The 18,508-nt window shown below is 41.1% G+C and overlaps 1 protein-coding gene across 1 annotated transcript in view; it reads left to right on the top strand.

Moving 5' to 3' along the window:
• The window catches only part of FBXL13 (F-box and leucine rich repeat protein 13), a 208,222-nt gene that overhangs the window by 140,392 nt on the left and 49,322 nt on the right, over positions 1-18,508 (top strand). Inside the window, exons 13-16 of the mRNA XM_014850486.3 lie at positions 11,715-11,813; positions 12,347-12,464; positions 12,571-12,733; positions 17,555-17,674. Coding sequence (XP_014705972.1) covers positions 11,715-11,813; positions 12,347-12,464; positions 12,571-12,733; positions 17,555-17,674 — 500 coding nt within the window. The remainder of the gene's footprint in view (positions 1-11,714; positions 11,814-12,346; positions 12,465-12,570; positions 12,734-17,554; positions 17,675-18,508) is intronic.

Consider the following 18,508-nt stretch of genomic DNA (forward strand, 5'->3'; position numbering starts at 1 on the left):
AATGATGGATCCCATGGGACTCTGATCATGTTTCCCATTCCTGAAAAAAAAGCTTGGAAAAAAATTTTTAATGCTTTCTGAAAAAGCATACTTATTTTAGTTTCTTCTCTGTCCCTGTCTTAGGAAGTGACTTACACGCAGAATTTCATGAACTGTTCACGAAACTCTACTCAGGTCTTTGGACCTGGCTGAAGCCGGGGGTTGGACCTGCAGCCCTACAGCTACCATCTAGCTCAACGAATCGGGACAGACCCGGTAGCTCCGTCATTGCTTGTGTTGTAAGAAGAAAGTATTATGGTTGTGATTCAGTTGACAAGTACATAAAGCTCCATTATAATCCAGGGGAAGCTGTGAGTAATTTGGCCACTGGGTGAGGAAAAGAACCAGATAGTGCACTCTAGACAAGAACGATAAAGGTTGGGAAGGGTCGGCCTGCTTCTGCAGATCAGAGCTCTGAGTCGTCGCGCGGGGAGTGCACACCGAGCTGCCTCGCGCTTCCCTTCCTCTGCAGCATCACTAGCCTTGTGTTCTAGCTCCTCACTCATGCTGGAAAATGAACCTTTTTTTTTTTTTCACATTTGGCTGTCCAATGTTTTTAGATAAATATGGCAATCTTTAACAAATGACCATATTGACCCGCCCTTTGGAACTACTAATTCTAATTTACATTTTACAAACAGTTTGTTCAACAACTACTTGGTCTATCAACAAACCTTTGTTGCAGCATACTGTATGCCAAGCACCAGGTTGTACCGTAAAGGACATGATGGATAAGATGCTGTCCGTGTTCCTTGGCAGTGTAGGGGAGGAGGACATTTCCTCTTCCCAAATGGGGGTTCGTCTGGCCGGAGAACAAATTAAATTCACATGAGACAGAATAGCAAGAGAAAATTAAACAAAGCTTTATGAGGAACCATGGCCTGGGGCTTTCTTGCCGAAGGAAGAAAGGGCACCAAAGAAGTGGGGTGCACATAGTGGTTATATACTCCCAAACGGGGTGTTTCACATGTGATTGAAATGTCCCTCCCACAATAGTCACAAGATTGCCCCGTCAGCACAGGGCTTGATGGACACAGCAGGTAGTGGTCGGCTATCTCGGTGGGCGTGGCAGGAGGCAAGTCGATTGTCTGGTGAGCGCAGCAATCAGTTCCTAGCCTAAGGGAAGATGCTTAATCCTTAAGAAATGCCAAAGTTGGGAGGGGGAGGGAAGTCAGTTACAGGAGGTTACCAGAGAAGCACAATAAAATGCAGATTTTAAGTCCTTGCCTTTGGTATTGATGAAGAGTTTCTAGAGAGAAGGTCATCTCCTTTCTTCTTCCTGGTACAGAGAGGGAGGCACCTTTTACAGATAGAGATTTACCTTACAAATGTAAATGTGTCCTAACAAAGGGCAAGTTCCATTCCTCAGAGCCTCCTTCCCTGTCCCAGTTTATCAAAAGCAATCAACCTCAAATAATCCTGATGCCAAAGAGACATATCTTGGGGTGGCCAATTCCAGGTCCCCACAGTAGGGATATTAGACTTTGGTCCAGGTAATTGTATATGAGGCAGAAGTATAAAATTCAGAGTGAGGGCTGTGGCCTTTGGTGCTCTGACATGTAAGAGGGAGAAGCTTCTGTAGCTGAAGTGATGGGGGTGCTACCTGGGAGAAGCACTCAGTGACCATAGAAGAGGGGGTGGCCATGAAGAATGTACAGACTGCAAAGGACAGGATGATCTGAAGAGAGATCGCCGGGACCTCAAAAACGATAGTAAGTAGGCCTCTCTCCCAGTCACCACAGAGGTCACAATATTTGAAAGCCTGTCAAGCCCTCTTAGCACAGACCCTGGGAATTGTTGCTGTGGAAGATGCTGTGGCGCATTTGAATGCAATAAAACAGAATGCTCCATGATGTTGGGGGAGAAATCTCTGTCTCTCTCTCCAACAATTCATTCAGCTTGCTGCGCCAGGCTTCTTTGAGGTCAGCAAGAGGTCATGAAGGATATATGGATATGACTAAACTCATCCCATTACCCATCAGTCATTGGTTACAGCGCCATTAGCATGAGAGAAACAGCTGGAAATGGTACAGGAACACAACTGGGGCCGTGTCTACCTCAGATGGATATTTCCAGCTGTCATAGTGGGTCTGGCTCTACATATATCCCCTTTCTGTGTTGCTGGGCTAACCGATTCAGAGACAATGTTGTAAAGAAGACGTGGAAAGGATGAGCTTGGTAAGACGTTCTTCTCGCTGAGGCAAGTCCTTCCTTCTTTTTACCACCTTGGAGCAGCAAGGAGGACTCTGAGCTTGTCCTTGGTGCTCTGCACTTCAGGCTTTGTTTCATATGGCCCCCTGACGACTCATTTCCTTCACAGATGGCTCTGTCCTGTCATGCTGATGGGTTGAGACCCACCCAGAGGCAGCTGGAGGACATTTTCCTGGGATCCCCGCAGCTCCTCTGCCCCCGTCAGCAGCAGTAGCTGGCTGCTGGGACTTAAGATCGGAACACCACTGGTGCGGCCAATTTCCTCAGCTTCCTCACCAGTGGGAGCTTAACCAGCAAAGAGCAGAGTGGCAGGGCTCCAGTTGGTGTCAAAACTGAAGCCAAAATCACCTTACAGCTAAACAAGGAGAGATCAGATACCAAGTCTTGTAAGAATCCTACACAGAAAACACAGAGATGCCAGCTGTGGCGAGCCCTGGTATTTTAACATGGTGAAATATTTTGCTTTATCCCTTAGAGAGGAACTTTTAATTTTAGGCTTATATCCCCCTTATTTCAGGGAAGAGAAAGGACAACTAATAGCTGGTTGGCCTAAAAGATTCTGGCAGGAATGTTTGAGTCATAAAATATTAGCCAAGCATCTTTTTGGATATGCTAAAATAAACTATGTAGAGAACGAAGTGTTTCATCGCAGGACAAAACGAAAAAGCTCTTCTCGGAGGTCTCCCCGTTCCCCCTTTCCTGGAGACAATCTTATTGGTTGATAACACCAAATTCTGGCTACATTGCGAGGAATCCCTCAGCTGTGGCTGATTACTGCTGTCATTTTTTCCTTTGTTCAGGAAATCTTGTCATGAACATGTTTCCAAGACAGAAAAAGTTTTTAGTTTGTTTAGGGGAAGCCATTATTAGAGATACTAGTGCTAGGGTAACGGACTAGGGTCTGAGATAAAGGGGAGGAACTTAGAAGTGTGGTAAAAAACATCTGTTCCCATGCCTGGCAGTGTGTGTCAGAATGGGGGGAGGTGGCCCCTAGCCTTGGCTCTGCCAGTGACCGTGTAGGCTCAAGTTCCATCCGTTCATTCGTCCGGCACTTATGGAGCACCCAGTCTGTGCTGACACTGTGTCCAGCACTGGGGACACTCGGTGAGGAGTAGGTAAGGAACCTAGTCTTTTTTTTCTTTTGAGGAAGATTAGCCCTGAGCTCACATCCGCCGCCAATCCTCCTCTCTTTTGCTGAGGAAGACTGGCTGTGAGCCAACATCTGTGCCCATCTTCCTGTACTTTTTTTGATATGCGGGATGCCTACCACAGAATGGCTTGCCAAGCGGTGCCACGTCCACACCCGGGATCCAAACCGGTGAACCTCAGGCCACCTAAGCAGAATTTGCGAACTTAACCACTGCGCCACTTGGCTGGCTCCTCCCAGGAGCCTATTCTTAAATCACACTTCTCTGAATACCATTTCTTTACATTTGCAATGTGGGGGCGCACTGGAAGGATGTCTCAAGGCCCTCTGCCTCTAGTCCTTGAATAGTTTCCTGTGGGAACACAATTTACCCAGAAGAACAGCAACAGAAAAACTGGTACCCAACACTACATGCCAGACATTGTCCCAACTAACCGCTTTTATATACATTACCGCATTTTGTTTTCTCAAGAATGTCCTAAAAGAGGTACTATTATACCTATTTTTCAGATGAGAAAAGTAAGCATCAGAGAGGTTGAGTTGCTTTTTGTTCCAAGTGAGAAGGAGGCAAGGCAGACTCAGATCCAGCTCGGCTGACTCCAAGCCCAGCGTTCTTCCCTCCTCCTCTGGTCTCCAGATTTGTAACGTTCGCTCGTCTCCCCTGGACTTTGTTCTGGGAATACTTATGGAAAATTTATTCAAGAATCCATGGCAGTACAATGCAAATACCTCATTCTTGCCTTATGGGTCTTCCATTAGCTTCCCCTCCCTCCTTACCTACTAAACTTCTCTTATTCATCCCAAGGGTGATCTTGCCACTTCATCCAAGCCCTTGCTCCCACTGCTTTGCCTTTGGTTGTGCTTTACCTTCGACTTGGAATTGTTCTCAATCTTGTCTGTAGCCAAATTCTGCACTATTTCTCAGATTTTATTTTACTCCTATAGTTAATTCCTTCAGTCCCTAATAGTCGTCCAACACAGCAAGAAGTTAAAAAAAGAGTATAAGATCATCTCTTTGGGGGAAATAAGACATGCACAGATTATAGGAAAGAGTTATGTGCTAAAATAAAGAGTTGTAGACTTGTAAGGGAAAGTAGTGGGCGGGGCTGGAGTCACTGGAACTTGAGGAATAGTTAAGGCTTAATTAGATGAAAAGAGAAAGAGGCAGGGGGAGGTACAAGGTCAGACAAAGAGCAGAGACGTCCACTGAGTATTGGAGAAGTGAGACGTCTTTCTGGCTGGAGCAGCTAGGTTTGGAGAACTCTGGAAGCTGGGATGGAACAGTTGAAGTCAATGTGACTGTTGAAGAGTGTTCATCGGGGTACTGGATTAAGAGCCTGAACATCTGTGTTCTTGCTCTATCAATTTGTAATCTGGGAAAAATCCATCAGGGGATCCGAGCCTCTGTTTCCTCATCTCCTGCAGGCTACCACCGTCTATAGGAGAAGTCCAAGCTCCTTAGAAGAGCCTGCCTCTTCTCCTACTGTTCCCAGCTCCGGCCATTTGTAGCAGTCATTATATGGGAGGAGTCAGTTATGAGCTGAGACTTTTCATAACGTGGTATAGTCACATTCACTCTGTGAGAGCTCTAACAGGGTTGCAAAACACCATTTCTTACAAAGCTAAACAAGTTAAATAATACTCATACACAGGCATTAAAAAAAAAATGGAATGTTTCCCCTACCAATTTAGTTCTTTAACTTTAAGAAACTCAAGTTCCTTAATTAAATATTTGGGATTGGATCTTCCAGAGCTTGAGGGTTTCTGTTTTAACTTGACAATGTAAGGCAACAATAAGATCCGAAGGCTTTCTTTTCAGTTATATCTGGTTCAGGCAGTTATTGGTGCCAGATGGAGTGGAGGGTCTCAGAGATGGTGATCTGGATAAAAATGTGACCAGGCAAGCTCGGATGATCAGCCAAGACAATGCAGGCGGAGCAAACAGCATCGACCACGAGTCCTAGGAGACACCATTGTCCACAGTCTCCAAGGTAGTTGTGATGGTTAATTTTACGTGTCAACTTGAATGGCCATGGGGTGCCCAGCTATTTGGTTAGACATTATCCTAGGTTTGTCTGTGATGGTGTTTCTGGATGAGATTAACATTTGAATTGGTAGACTGAGTAAATCAGATTGTCCTCCCCAATGTGGGTGGGCCTCATCCAATCTGTTGAAGGCCTGAAGAGAACAAAAAGGCAGAGTAAGGGAGAATTCACTCCCTCTGCCTGACTGTCTTCAAGGCAGGACATTGGTCTTCTCTTGCCTTCAGGCTTGGACTCAGACTGGAACGACACCCTCAGCTCTCCTAGGTGTCTAGCTTGCCAACTGCAGCTCTTGGAACTTTTTAGCCTCCATAATTGTGTGAGCCAATTTCTTATAATCAATCGGTCGATCAATCTATCATCTATCTCCATTGATTCTGTTTCTCTGGAGAACCCTGACCAATACAGTAGCCTTAGGATCTGGATCAAAAAGTGAAGGATCAAGGTGGCGGGTCTCCCTCTCGAGGCCTGGGGTGAAAGGTCTTTTGCTTCCTTTCTGAGTGCCGTATTGCAAGCTGATCTTCTTAGAGACGGTGTAGTTTAATGACTCAGAGCACAGGCTCTGGAACCAGACTCCCTGGATTCGTATCCTGGCTCCACTATTTATGAGCCAGATGACCTTGGACACGTTACTTAACTGCTCTGGGCCTCATTTTTCTCATCTGTGAAAATGGAGACAATAATACACCTACCCAATAAGTGGCTGTGAGAGTGTACAGCCTAGTATATGAAAATTGCCCAAAGGAGCATCCGGCACACGATAAGTATCACTCAAACAGCAGCTATTATAAATCCTCCTAGGCTCCTTGAGCTCATCTTGGTGTCTTATAGAACATTCTGGGTGTTCTGGGTGACAACTTTTTCTTCCAGTCCATGACCAATGAGTAGGGGAAGAAGGATTCCACAAACGTTGTTCTGAGCTTTCCCAGGAAGTCTTTGAAATTAACTGAGAGGACACAGAATACTTTTAGGCCAGGTATCACCCAGCGGCTTGGCTTTCCAATAAGTTATAAGGACAATGTCCTGAAGCAGAAGGCGTCAGTAGATGCCCACTCCCAGCATATGTTAAATTTCTCTGGGTATGTCACTGGAAGCCTTCTTTCCTTTTTTATTAACTTTTTTTCTGATTACAAAAGAATTATATGTTCATTAAATAAAATTTTTAAAACACAAAGTTATATAAAAGAAAATAAAAGTCATTGCCTAATCCTAGCATTTGAAGATAATAAGCAATGTTTTGAAATACATCTTTCTAGTTTTTTTGTCTATTTGTACGTGGTACACATACTCTTAAAAACACAATCAAGATCATAATAATATATATAGTCAATTTCAAATCCTGGTTTTTACACAATATTACATTGTGAGCATTTTTCTATGTCACTAAATATAGTTTGAAGTCCTAATTTTAAGAGACATCTTAGTTTCCAATCCTCTTTTATTGTAATAAATCGTACAATAAAATATCTTCTACATGAATCTTTATTTCCTTATGAAAAAAATATATTGTGGGGATGTAATGAGACATTATACATGAAGAGCCCTTAGAACAATGCTTGTCATATAGAAGATGCTCAATATCTGTTGGTAATGATGATGATAGATTTCTAGTGAGGAATTACTGGGCGAAAGAGTAAACATTTTTTAAGCATTTGATGGCTATTGCCTGTTTGCATTCCAGACAAGATGTCACAGCGTCCACTCCCAGCTAGCAGTGTGTGAGGAGGCCTGCCTCCCACACCTTGACCTAGCTGCTTTTCTCAGTCCAGTTCTGTAAGCTTTGCAGGTAAAGAATAGCATTCATATACTCTGGCATTGGGTAAACTACCAATTTTAGTTTTTGATTGTGTGGTGAGCATTCATGATCTATGTTTCTGTAGATGCCCTAGTGGGATGTTAGGAGATCCACAAATGCTCTGAAGCGGAGATTGGACTGAGGCCTCTGGGTCATAGACTGGCATTATGCTTCACCTGTGGGAGACTGGTATTCTGCACTATACCCCCAGGTGGACGAATGCCTAGATGCCACTGCTACGAACTCCTTCCTGCACTGTCAACGTGAAAGAAACATCTAGATCTTTTGTCTTAGGGGAACTTGCTTAGGTTTAGAAGCTCTAGGTTGCCAGAATGCACCACACAGGGGTCAATATTAAGGGTCAGGCAAGAACTTGGTGAGCCAGGCTGATTTGTCCAGGTCTTAAGACAAAGGTGAAAAGGCACAGTTCTAAATAGGAGGGTCCAACTCATGTCTACAGGGAAGAGGAAGGCACTGTAGTTAAAGAGCCAAATGCAGAGTCCCTCCAACCTGTAGCTGGTAGCTCCCAGCAAGGAGAGATCCATAGCAGATGATTCAAAAGCTGCCCAAGGACTTCCTTATGCTGCCTTTTCGCAAAAGACGCCTTTTTCTGTTTCTCTTTTTCTGATTATACATCATTATTGTAGAAAGTTTGAAAAACGCAGAAATTATCGAGTCTTCACAGATGATCACTGTTAATATTTTGGTGTATTTCCTACTATGATGGTTAATTTTATGTGTCAACTTGACTAGGATATGATGCTCAGTTGTTTGTCAAACACCTGTCTAGATGTTGCTGTAAAGGTATGTTTTCAGATACGATAAACACTGAAATCAGTAGGCTTTGAGTAAAGCAGACTACCCTCCATAATGTGGGTGGGCTTCATGTAATAAGTTGAAGGCTTTAGGAACCAAAAGTGAGGTTCCCCAAAGAGGAAACAATTCTGCGTCAATACTGTGACATAGAAACCCTGCCTGAGTTCCAGCCTGCACATTTCAGACACAAAAGACTGCAACACCAACTCTGCCTCGAATTTCCAGCCTGCCAGTCTGCTCTACAGCTTTTGGACTTGCCAGCCTCACAATCACATGAGTCGATTCCTTGAAATAAATCTCTCTCTCTCTCTATATCCTGTTGGTTCTGTTTCTCTGGAGAACCCTGACTGATACACTTTCCATTCTTTGTTCACTTGTTTCCTCTGGATTAGCACTTCTTAAACTATAACGTGTGTGCGAATCGCCTGGGAATCTTGTTCAAGTGCAGCCTCTGAGCCTGTAGGTGGTGGGTTGAGAGTCAGCATCTCTAGTGGGCTCCCAGGTAGTGCCGATGTTGCTGGTCTACAGACCACACTTTGAACAAGGCTTTATATGACCAACTTTTTCTTTTAAACTATAGCATGGTCTCAGTTGTTCTCCTAAAATTATTTGTAATAACTGTATTATATTCCATCATAGGAATCACCATAGTTTAGTTAACCCATTTCTAATTGTTGGAATTTTAGTTTGGTGTCAGTTTGTCAACATTATGTAATTTTGAAAGGAACATTCTTCTATACAAATCTCTGTGTTGAACTCTATTTCCCTAGGATAATTTTGTCAAAGAAATTCCTGGGCCAAAATAGATACTTGTTCAGGCTTTAGAAATGTATTTCCCAAAAGCTCTTTAGAAAAATTATCCAAGTGTCTTGGTCCAAAATATCACAGACTGAGTAGCTTGTAAACAACAGACATTTATATCTCACATTTCTAGAGGCTGGGAAGTCCAAGACCATGGCGCCAGCAGATTCAGTGTCTGGGGAGTGTCTGCTCCCTGGTTCACCACAGTGCCTTCTTGCTGTAACCTCACATGGTGGAAAGGGCAAGAGATCTCTCTGGGGCCTCCTTGATTAGGCTCCACTTCATGACCTAATTACCTCCCAGACAATCCACCTCCTAATACCATCACGTTGGGGGTTTAGGATATAGATTTGAGGGGCACACAGACATTCAGATCGTAGCACCAAACATACTTCCATCCAAGGGGTTGGCTTCTGCAGTGACTCAAGCTTGCCTGCTCAGCTCCTGCTTTCAAGGGCTTCTCCTGGCCTTTGACCGGGTGCTCACATCGTCAGTATCTGCTGGGCAGTAGAATCTACCCAATACATGTGGTTCTCATAATTTACCCTTACATTCTTCTGTTTATTCATGTAATAACATTACTTGAATATCTGCTCAGCTCATGTTATAGGCACCCTGCTGGGACCTGGGGTACAGGAAAGTTAGTTCAATAATTAATCATAAGATCAATTTCATTATATTTACGATACTTACACTTACATGGTGCTGGAGGTGTATAACAAGAACTTGGCCTAATCTAAGGGTCAGGGACACTGAGGACGTGACATTTGAGATGGGCTCCTGTTGTTTTGAGGATGTTGCTCTCAGTTCCCTAACTTTTGGCTAGTCCTTTTCAAATAAGTGGAGGCTCTAATGACAGAACCTCAGAAGTCACCATTAGTGAAATAAGAAGTCTCCAGGGTCTCCCGAGAGATCCTCTGTAGCTGCCGTTCCTCATTCTCCGTGTTAGGCTGTTGCGGAGATCACTCTGGGGGAGAGTTCCCTCTGCTGTCTGTTCCTGGGCGGAGTCTCAGTTTCCCATTACTGAATCTGAGCATCATCTGTTTTTCCACCCGAGTCCATTTGTTACTGGAAATGGAGCCTAAAGAATAAGTCATTTTAAGGTAATTCACCATAGGCAAATGTATTTGATCTTTCGATCAGTCATTATTTTGAACATTCTCCACAATTGCTGCTTCCATTAATGGGGATAATGACAGTTGAAAGAAAGAAATCAGTGCTACAAAGCTACAGTAATCAAAACAGTGTGGTACTGGCATAAGGATAGACATATAGATCAATCAAATAGAGTTGAGAGTCCAGAAATAAACCTATACTTTTTAGGGCCAATTGATTTTTGACAATAATGGCAAGAGCATTCAATGGGGGAAAGAATACTCTCTTCAACAACTGGTGCTGGGCAACTGGATATCTGCACCAAAATTGAAGTGGAACCTCTACCTCACGCCATTTAAAAAATTAACTTAAAACGGGCGAATGACCTAAATATAGGAGCTTAAATGATACAATTTAGAAGAAAACACTGAGGGTAAATCTTCATGACCTTGCATTTGACAATGGATTCTTAGATACGACACCAAAAGCATGAGCAGAAAAAGAAAAAATAGGTAAGTTGGACTTCATCAAAATTAAAAGCTTGTGCATCAAAGGATATTATTAAAAAAGTAAAAAGAGCACCTAAAGAATGGGAAAAAGTATTTGCAAATCATATACCTAAGGATCTAGTATTCAGAATATATAAGGAACACTTACAACTCAACAACAAAAGATAAATAACCCAGTTAAAAAATAGGCAAAGGACTTGAATAGACATTTCCTCAAAGAAGATGTACAAATGACTGATAAGTATATGAAAAGATGCTCAATATCATTAGTCAGTAGGTGCACCTCAAAATCATAATGAGGTACCACTTCAAATTCACTAGGAAATTTTTTTCAAAGAGGGAAATATGTAAAATAAGTGTTGGCAAAGATGTGGAGAAATCAGAGCCTTCATAGATTGCTGGTGGGAATGTAAAATGGTGCAGCCAGTGTAGAAAACATTTTGGTGGTTTCTTAAAGAGTTAAAGATAGAATTATCATATGACCCAGAAATTCCATTCCTAGATAGATACCCCAAAGAATTGAAAACTGGTACTCAAACAAATAGATGTACACGCCTATTCATAGCAGCATTATTCAAAATATCCAAAAGATGGAAACAACTCAAATATCAATCAATGGATGAATATATAAACAAGATCTAATACATTCACACAAGAGAATATTATTTAGCCATAAAAATGGATAAAGTACTGATTCATGCTACACCGTGGATGAATCTCAAACAAACATGCTAAGTGAAAGAAGCTAGACACAAAAGACCACATGTTGTATAATTCCTCTTACATGAAATATTTAGAATAGGTAAATCCTTAGAGACAGAACGCAGATTACTGATTGCCAGGGGCTGGGAGAAGGTGAGTATGGGGGACAACTGCTTAATAGGTACAGGGTTTCCTTTCAAGGGGATAAAAATCTTTTGGAACTAGATAAAGCTTGGGGTTGCACAAAATTACGAACAGTCAAATGGCTTAAGTGATTAATTTTATGTTGTGTGAATTTTCCCTCAATAAAAAACTAAATAATAAATTAACTAGACTTCATTGTGGTGATCATTTCACCATCTATACATATAAAAAGTTAAATAAGAAAGAAAGAAATCAAGACTAGATTCTTCCCCTCCTTGTTATATTTTATAGTTTCAATTTTAAAAGACAGTGGCAAAATCCGGACATACCTTTGGATATTACTACGTTAGGGTTCTATTAGATGTCATGCTAATGGGTTCTCCCGTCATTTTCATCTACTTTGTACAATTCAGATTTCAGTCCAAGGCTTCAGGAATGTTGCAAACAGCTGCACTGGAATAATGCATCTGACCGTGAATGACATGCCAACTCTGACGGACAACTGCATAAAAGTAGGTAGTGGGAAAGAACCTTTTCTTCTCAGTCCCATTAGATGGGCACGTTTTCCAGTGGCTTGAATTATTGAAAAATATCAACGAGCTTTTCATTATAGCTGTTTTTTTATAGTAAGAAAATCATTTAAAAGTTTACACACACACACACTTGAACGTTTGAATCCTGAAATACCCTAAGGAACTTTGTTTCACAGTTAGGATGAGTCCGTTGCATGATATCGTAGCCTAAGCATAAACTTGAAGTTTAGTTCAACACGTCAAGCTTCTGAATGTAGTGATTTTTTTTCAGCATTCCATTTTCTCATGTTTTCCCATGCTTTTATAACATGTTTTAATTCTGATTCCTGTGCATTACTCAAATGTGAGTGTACCAAAATATATTGAAAGAGGTTCCATTCTTTGGAATTAGGAAAATTTAAAAGTTAATGTGTCTGTTTCTGAAAATATTGAGAGAAAAAAATGACTTCACTGCTTTGCTAAGCTTGTTCAACTCACGGCAGTTAATTTAATGATCTTTCCTCCTTCTAAAGGCTTTAGTTGAAAGATGCCCTCGTCTCTCATCGATAGTTTTCATGGGTGCGCCACACATCTCCGATTGTGCTTTCAAAGCTCTTTCTTCCTGTAACCTCAGAAAGATCCGATTTGAAGGTCTGTGATGTAAAAAATGTGGTTCAGCGTTAAGTTTTACTTTTACTCTTGTGGGATCACAAATAAAACACTTGTCCTTTCTTTTTCTTTTTTTTTTTTTAAGCAGGAAATAAAAGGATTACTGACGCATGCTTCAAATTTATAGACAAGAATTACCCAAATATTAGTCACATTTACATGGCGGACTGCAAGGGAATAACAGACGGGAGCCTCAGGTCGCTTTCACCTTTGAAGCAGCTGACCGTACTGAATCTGGCGAACTGTGTAAGGTAATGAATCATTCAGTCAAATCTTCAGACCACACTGATCGTCTAGGATGTGCCAGGCCCTCTCCTCAAGGAACTCACCGGTTAGTGGAGTAAACGTGAAAGTCAGGAGTTAAGTGTTAACGTGGGGGAAACGGCAGAGTTCTGTGGTAGCACAAAGGAGGGACGCCCAACCCAGACTGGCTGTACGAGGTGCAGAGAGACTGTCAGAGAAAGCGCAGGACATGTGGCCTCGAGGCCCTTGTGAGATTAAAGGACTCACAGGAGCACTATGGGCTCCCTCTCCCCCGAGGATTCTCACAGCTCGCTCACTTGACAGGTCTTCCTTCTTCCAAACGGACTTTCTGACTTGCTTCTGAGGAACTGATCTTACTGACGGGCGTCCCCCCTGGGTACTGGTTAGATTTTTCCCTCTGTGTGGATTTGCTAAAAGGTGGGTAGCGGGTGAGTTCTCACTGAAACCCTTTTTTCAGCTGGACCACTATTGGGCTTCTATCCTGCTATTCTCAGGGGGTCAAGGATCAAATTCTTACTGAAACGTCTTCCCCAATGGATATCTCAGCCTCTTGCTTGTGTATTGTGTAGGCTTCTTATCATCTTATAGGGTCAGATGCTAACAAAACAGCATTTGATCCACGGTGAAGTTGGCTGATTTTTGTGAAAATACAAGTCAGAGTAGAGAGCTAACTTTCACAAAATCTTAACCCATGTTCTTTATTATTAAAATGAGGAGGCACCATGGGTTGGGGTCGGGGGGGGGGGGGTGGGGGAGGACATAGGATTTGAAATGGGAAAAGCCTGATTGGGAAATGAGGCCTCCTGCGAACAGCCATGTGAATGAGCTTGAAAGCAGACCTTCAGCGTCAGTCGAACCCTCAGATGGCTAAAGCCCCCGCCGGCCTCTCGACTGCAAGCTCAGAGAGACTTTGGGCTAGACAGTCCACTCCCAAATTCCTGAGACCCAGAAACTGGGACATTATAAGTATTTGTCATTTAAGCCACAACATTTGGGATAATTTGTTACATAGTGATACAGAACAGGCATACACACAGACAGTGTGTATGTGTGTGTGTGTGTGTGTGTGTGTGTGTGTATATATATATATATACGTGTGTGTATATGTATAACACAGCTAATCCTATCTGTATTAATATGTGAAATAAAATTAAATTTAATTCTTATATTTCACTCAGGCTTCTGCAGGTTAACTAATTTTAAAATAAATAGAGGTTTCCTGCTTCCAGCAGTATAATTGACAAAACACTTCAAAGCATTCCTTGCCACAAACAATTTAGCTCCTGATGAAACGTACTTTCAATCCCTTCCTGAGTCCACAGAGAGTAAGAGAAGTATCCAATATCCATGCTCTCAGTGGACCGACTCTCTGAGATGAACTGTGGCTAGCAAGCAAAAGTTTGTAAAAGGAGAAAGGCTCTGAGCATCAATGTTCACTTCAGCATTGCCATTGAGAGAATCAGATCCCAGCAAGACTCAAGACAGGAAAGCGGAACCTGACACTTCTACAGGGTCTGGACCTCCTCAAAGAGGACAAGCTGGTCTCCGGTAGGTAGCAGCCAGCCTCCTGGAAGAAGTTAGCTCAAAGCTTCTCTGGAGGGAAGCATCTTCTATTTAGGCCTCCAGCTTCCCAGGGATTAAGATCAAATAAATAGGTGCTCACCATTAACAACTGTCAGAGGGACAAAGATGTGAGTCCCCATGAGAAAGAGTCACCAGAGACAGCAAAATAAATTTGACTCTCAAATAATTCAGATATCAGAATGATCAGATTTAGAATATTAAGTAACTATGTATGAGATGTTTGAAAAAATAAATAATGGAATGAGAAATATGAGCAGGCAACAAACTATGATAAAAACAAGTAGATTGGGGCCAGCCCGGTGTCACAGTGGTTAAGTTTGCACATTCTGCTTCTCGGCGGCCCAGGGTTTGCCAGTTCAGATCCCAGGAGCAGACATGGTACTGCTTGGCAAAAGCCATGCTGTGGTAGGTGTCCCGTGTATAAAGTAGAGGAAGATGGGCATGGATGTTAGCTCAGGGCCAGTCTTCCCCAGCAAAAAGAGGAGGATTGGCAGTAGTTAGCTCAGGGCTAATTTTCCTCAAAAAAAAAAAAAGTAGATTTATTTGAAAAAAACTAATTTTTAGAAATAAAAAATATAATATAGTTATCGAAATAAAGAAACTCAATGGATTGCTAATCAGCAGATTAGAACTCACTGAAGAGAGAAGTACAGAGCTGGAAGATAACTGAAGAAATGACAGCAGAGTTAAAAAAAGATGAAAAGTATGAGACTATAAAATAGGGTGAAAAGATAGAGAAGGTTTAATATCAGAGTATCAGATTAGATTTGTAAAATTCATCTATAAGACAGTAAGTTTGAGAGTCAAACGATATACCTTTTTCTTTTCTTTTTTTTTAAAGATTTGCCCAGAGCTAACATCTGTTGCCAATCTTCCTCTTTTTTTTTTTTCCCTCCCCAAAGCCCCAGGACATAGTTGTGTATTCTAGGTGCAGGTCCTTCTACTTCTTCTATGTAAGCTGCTGCCACAGCATGGCTACTGACAGATGAGTGGTCTGGTTCTGTGCTGGGGAGCTGAATCCGGGCCACCAAAGTGGAGTGTGCCAAACTTGAACCACTAGGCCATCAGGGCTGGCTCAAAGAATATAAATTTTTCTCAACCACACATTAATCTTTTAAAAATGGACTGTCTATGAAATTTTAAAGCAAGTTCTCACAACTTTCAAACTATTGGTGTTATATCATATTCTCTTAAATTACATTCTCTCACTGCAAGGCAATTAAATTAGGAATCAGTAACAAAAAGGTAAGTTAAAAATACACATATGATTTAAAACTAAAAATTCAGGACATCAGAATCACCCAAGGAGCTGAATAAAACGACATATGCCCAAGCCCCACCCCAGAGCTATTGAATCTGAATGTTTCGGCATGGAAACCCAGCTCGTGTATTTTTTAAAAAACAACATGGATGCTTTTGAGGCACAGCCTGGTGTGGGACTAACTGCATTAACCAATTAACTTGGATCATTATCTGAATAATCCTTTTCTACTGACTTTCGATGACTCTTGGATTATAATGTAAATTTATATACATATATACACACACATATACACACACATGCTCACATATGTGTGTGAGGCATGCCTGTTTTACTAACTATAGTTGCCATGCTGTACATTATATCCCCACGAACTTATTTATTTTATAACTGGAAGTTTGTGCCTTTTGACTTCCTTCACCTATTCCGCCCAACCCCCACCCCCTTGCCATGTAGCAACTACCAGTCTGTTCTCTGCATCGATGAACTTGCGGGTTGTTTTAGATTTCACGTTTAAGTGAGGTCTTTTGGTGTTTGTCTTTGTCTGACACATTTCACTTAGCACAATGTCCCCAAGGTATTTATATACCACATTTTCGTTATCCATTTTTCCATCCATGGACACTTAGGTTGCTTCCATATCTTGGCTATTGTAAATAGTGCTGCAATAAACATGGGGGTGCATATATCTTTTTGAGTTAGTGTTTTCGTTTTCTTTGAATAAATACCCATAAGTGGAATTGCTGGATCATGTGGTAGTTGTTTGACTCTTTTGAGGAACCTCCCTACTGTTTTTCGTAGTAGCTGCTCCAGTTTACATTCCCACCAACAGAGCACGAGGACTCCCTTCTCTCCACATCCTTGCCAGCATTTGTTATCTCATAGCTTTTTGATAATAGCTATTCTAACTGGTGTGAGGTGATATCTCATTGTGGTTTTGATTTGAATTTCCCTGATGATTAGTGATGTTGAGCATCTTTTCATGTGCCTCTTGGCCATGTGTATGTTCTTTGGAAAAATATCTGTTCAGATCCTGTGCCTATTTTTAATTGGATTGTTTGTTATTTTTGCTGTTGAGTTGTATGAGTTCTTTATATATTTTAGATATTAACCCTTAACAGATACATGGTTTGCAAATATTTTCTCCCATTTAATAGGTTGCCTTTCCATTTTGTTGATGGTTTCCTTTGCTATGCAGAAGCTTTTAGTTTGATATAGTCCCACTTGTTTATTTTTGCTTATATTGCCTTTGCTTTTGGTGTCAGATCCAAAAAATCATTGCCAAGATCAATGTGAAGGAGCTTACTACCTAGGTTTTTTTCTAGGAGTTTATGATTTCAGATCTTAAATTCAAGTCTTTAATCCATTTGAGTTACTTTTTGTGCATGGTGTAAGTTAGTGCTCCAGTTTCATTCTTTTGCATGTGGCTGTCCAGTTTTCCCAACACCATTTGTTGAAGAGATTGTCCTATCCCCACTGTACATTCTTGGCTCCTTTGTCAAAAATTAATTGACCGTATATGTGTGGGTTGATTTCTGGGCTGTCTATTCTGTTCCATTGATCTATGTGTCTATATTTATGCCAATACCATTCTGTTTTGACTACTATAGCTTCATCATGTAGTTTGAAACCAGAAAGCATGATGTCTCCAGCTTTGTTCTTTTTTCTCGAAATTGGTTTGGATCTTTGGGGTCTTTGTAGCTCAATAAAAATTTCAGGAAGGAATAACACTTTTATTAATACTTCTCCCCTTACTATCATTTATACTTTTTCTATTACACTAAAAGCTATATAATCAAATTTGGTTTTAAAGTGTTGAGAAAACACTAGTATATAGATATTGCCTTGCTATTTTGGAATGTATTGGGTGTATTATTTTGTATTGGGTATAATATTGTTTTAATAATATTCAATGTATTTATATATAAAATCATATGTAAAGTTTTCTTGCTCTTTCCTACAGAATTGGTGATGTAGGACTAAGGCAATTTCTTGACGGCCCTGTGAGCATAAGGATAAGAGAGCTAAATTTAAATAACTGTGTCCACTTGGGTGATGCCTCCATGGTGAAACTAGCAGAACGGTATGATAAAATGATAATATTTTACACCATATCATTAGTAATTGTACAATTGCTAATGGAAGAGATCAGAGATAGACCTTTTGGTCTGATCCAAAGCCATTTGGAAAACATCAGGAATGTTTTGGACCAGACACTGGTCCAATACCCTGTGAAACCAAATAAAAGACATTGGAATCACAGATTGAACTAACCATTTGATTAAATCTGAGATGTTTCTTATTAATTTCACTGTAGAGAAAGTTTGAGATGGAGTCACTCACAAAGTTATGAATGTCGAGATATGGGTGACTTCTCTGTACTTTTCAAGGATATTATCTCTATGTAAACCTTTACTCCAGCATTTCCCAAGGGCTGTTCTAGCTGGTGGGTTTATTCTTAATCCTCCTGACTTGTCAGAGTTCTCGTGTACACTAAGGATTCAAGCCCAATTCCGGTAGCAAACTTGTAAGGGATAAGTGAGAACATTAACCTTGTACTTTAGTACTCAGTCGTCTAGGTACTTACATAATAGTATTTTGTATGCATGTGATATGTTTTTCTTATTAGAAATCACAGTATGAAATGAAATCACAGAATGTCTTATATAATAACACACTTCCCTTTCATCCAACTTTGTAATGCCAATTTATTTTCTACTTTTAAGCTTACTTTTATGTCAAGAAAAGGAAAATCCTTGCTTAAACACCATTGCTTTCCCCAGATATTTTTGCTGTTGTTGTTTGTTTGTTTGTTTTTTGCTGGGGAGGGTTCGCCCTGAGCTAATATCTGTTGCCAATCTTCCTCTCTCTCCCTTTTTTCCCTTCCCAAAGCCCCAGTACATAGTTGTAGATCCTT

The sequence above is a fragment of the Equus asinus genome, chromosome 1 (assembly GCF_041296235.1).
Source record: "Equus asinus isolate D_3611 breed Donkey chromosome 1, EquAss-T2T_v2, whole genome shotgun sequence".
In the NCBI taxonomy this organism is placed as follows: Eukaryota; Metazoa; Chordata; class Mammalia; order Perissodactyla; family Equidae; genus Equus; species Equus asinus.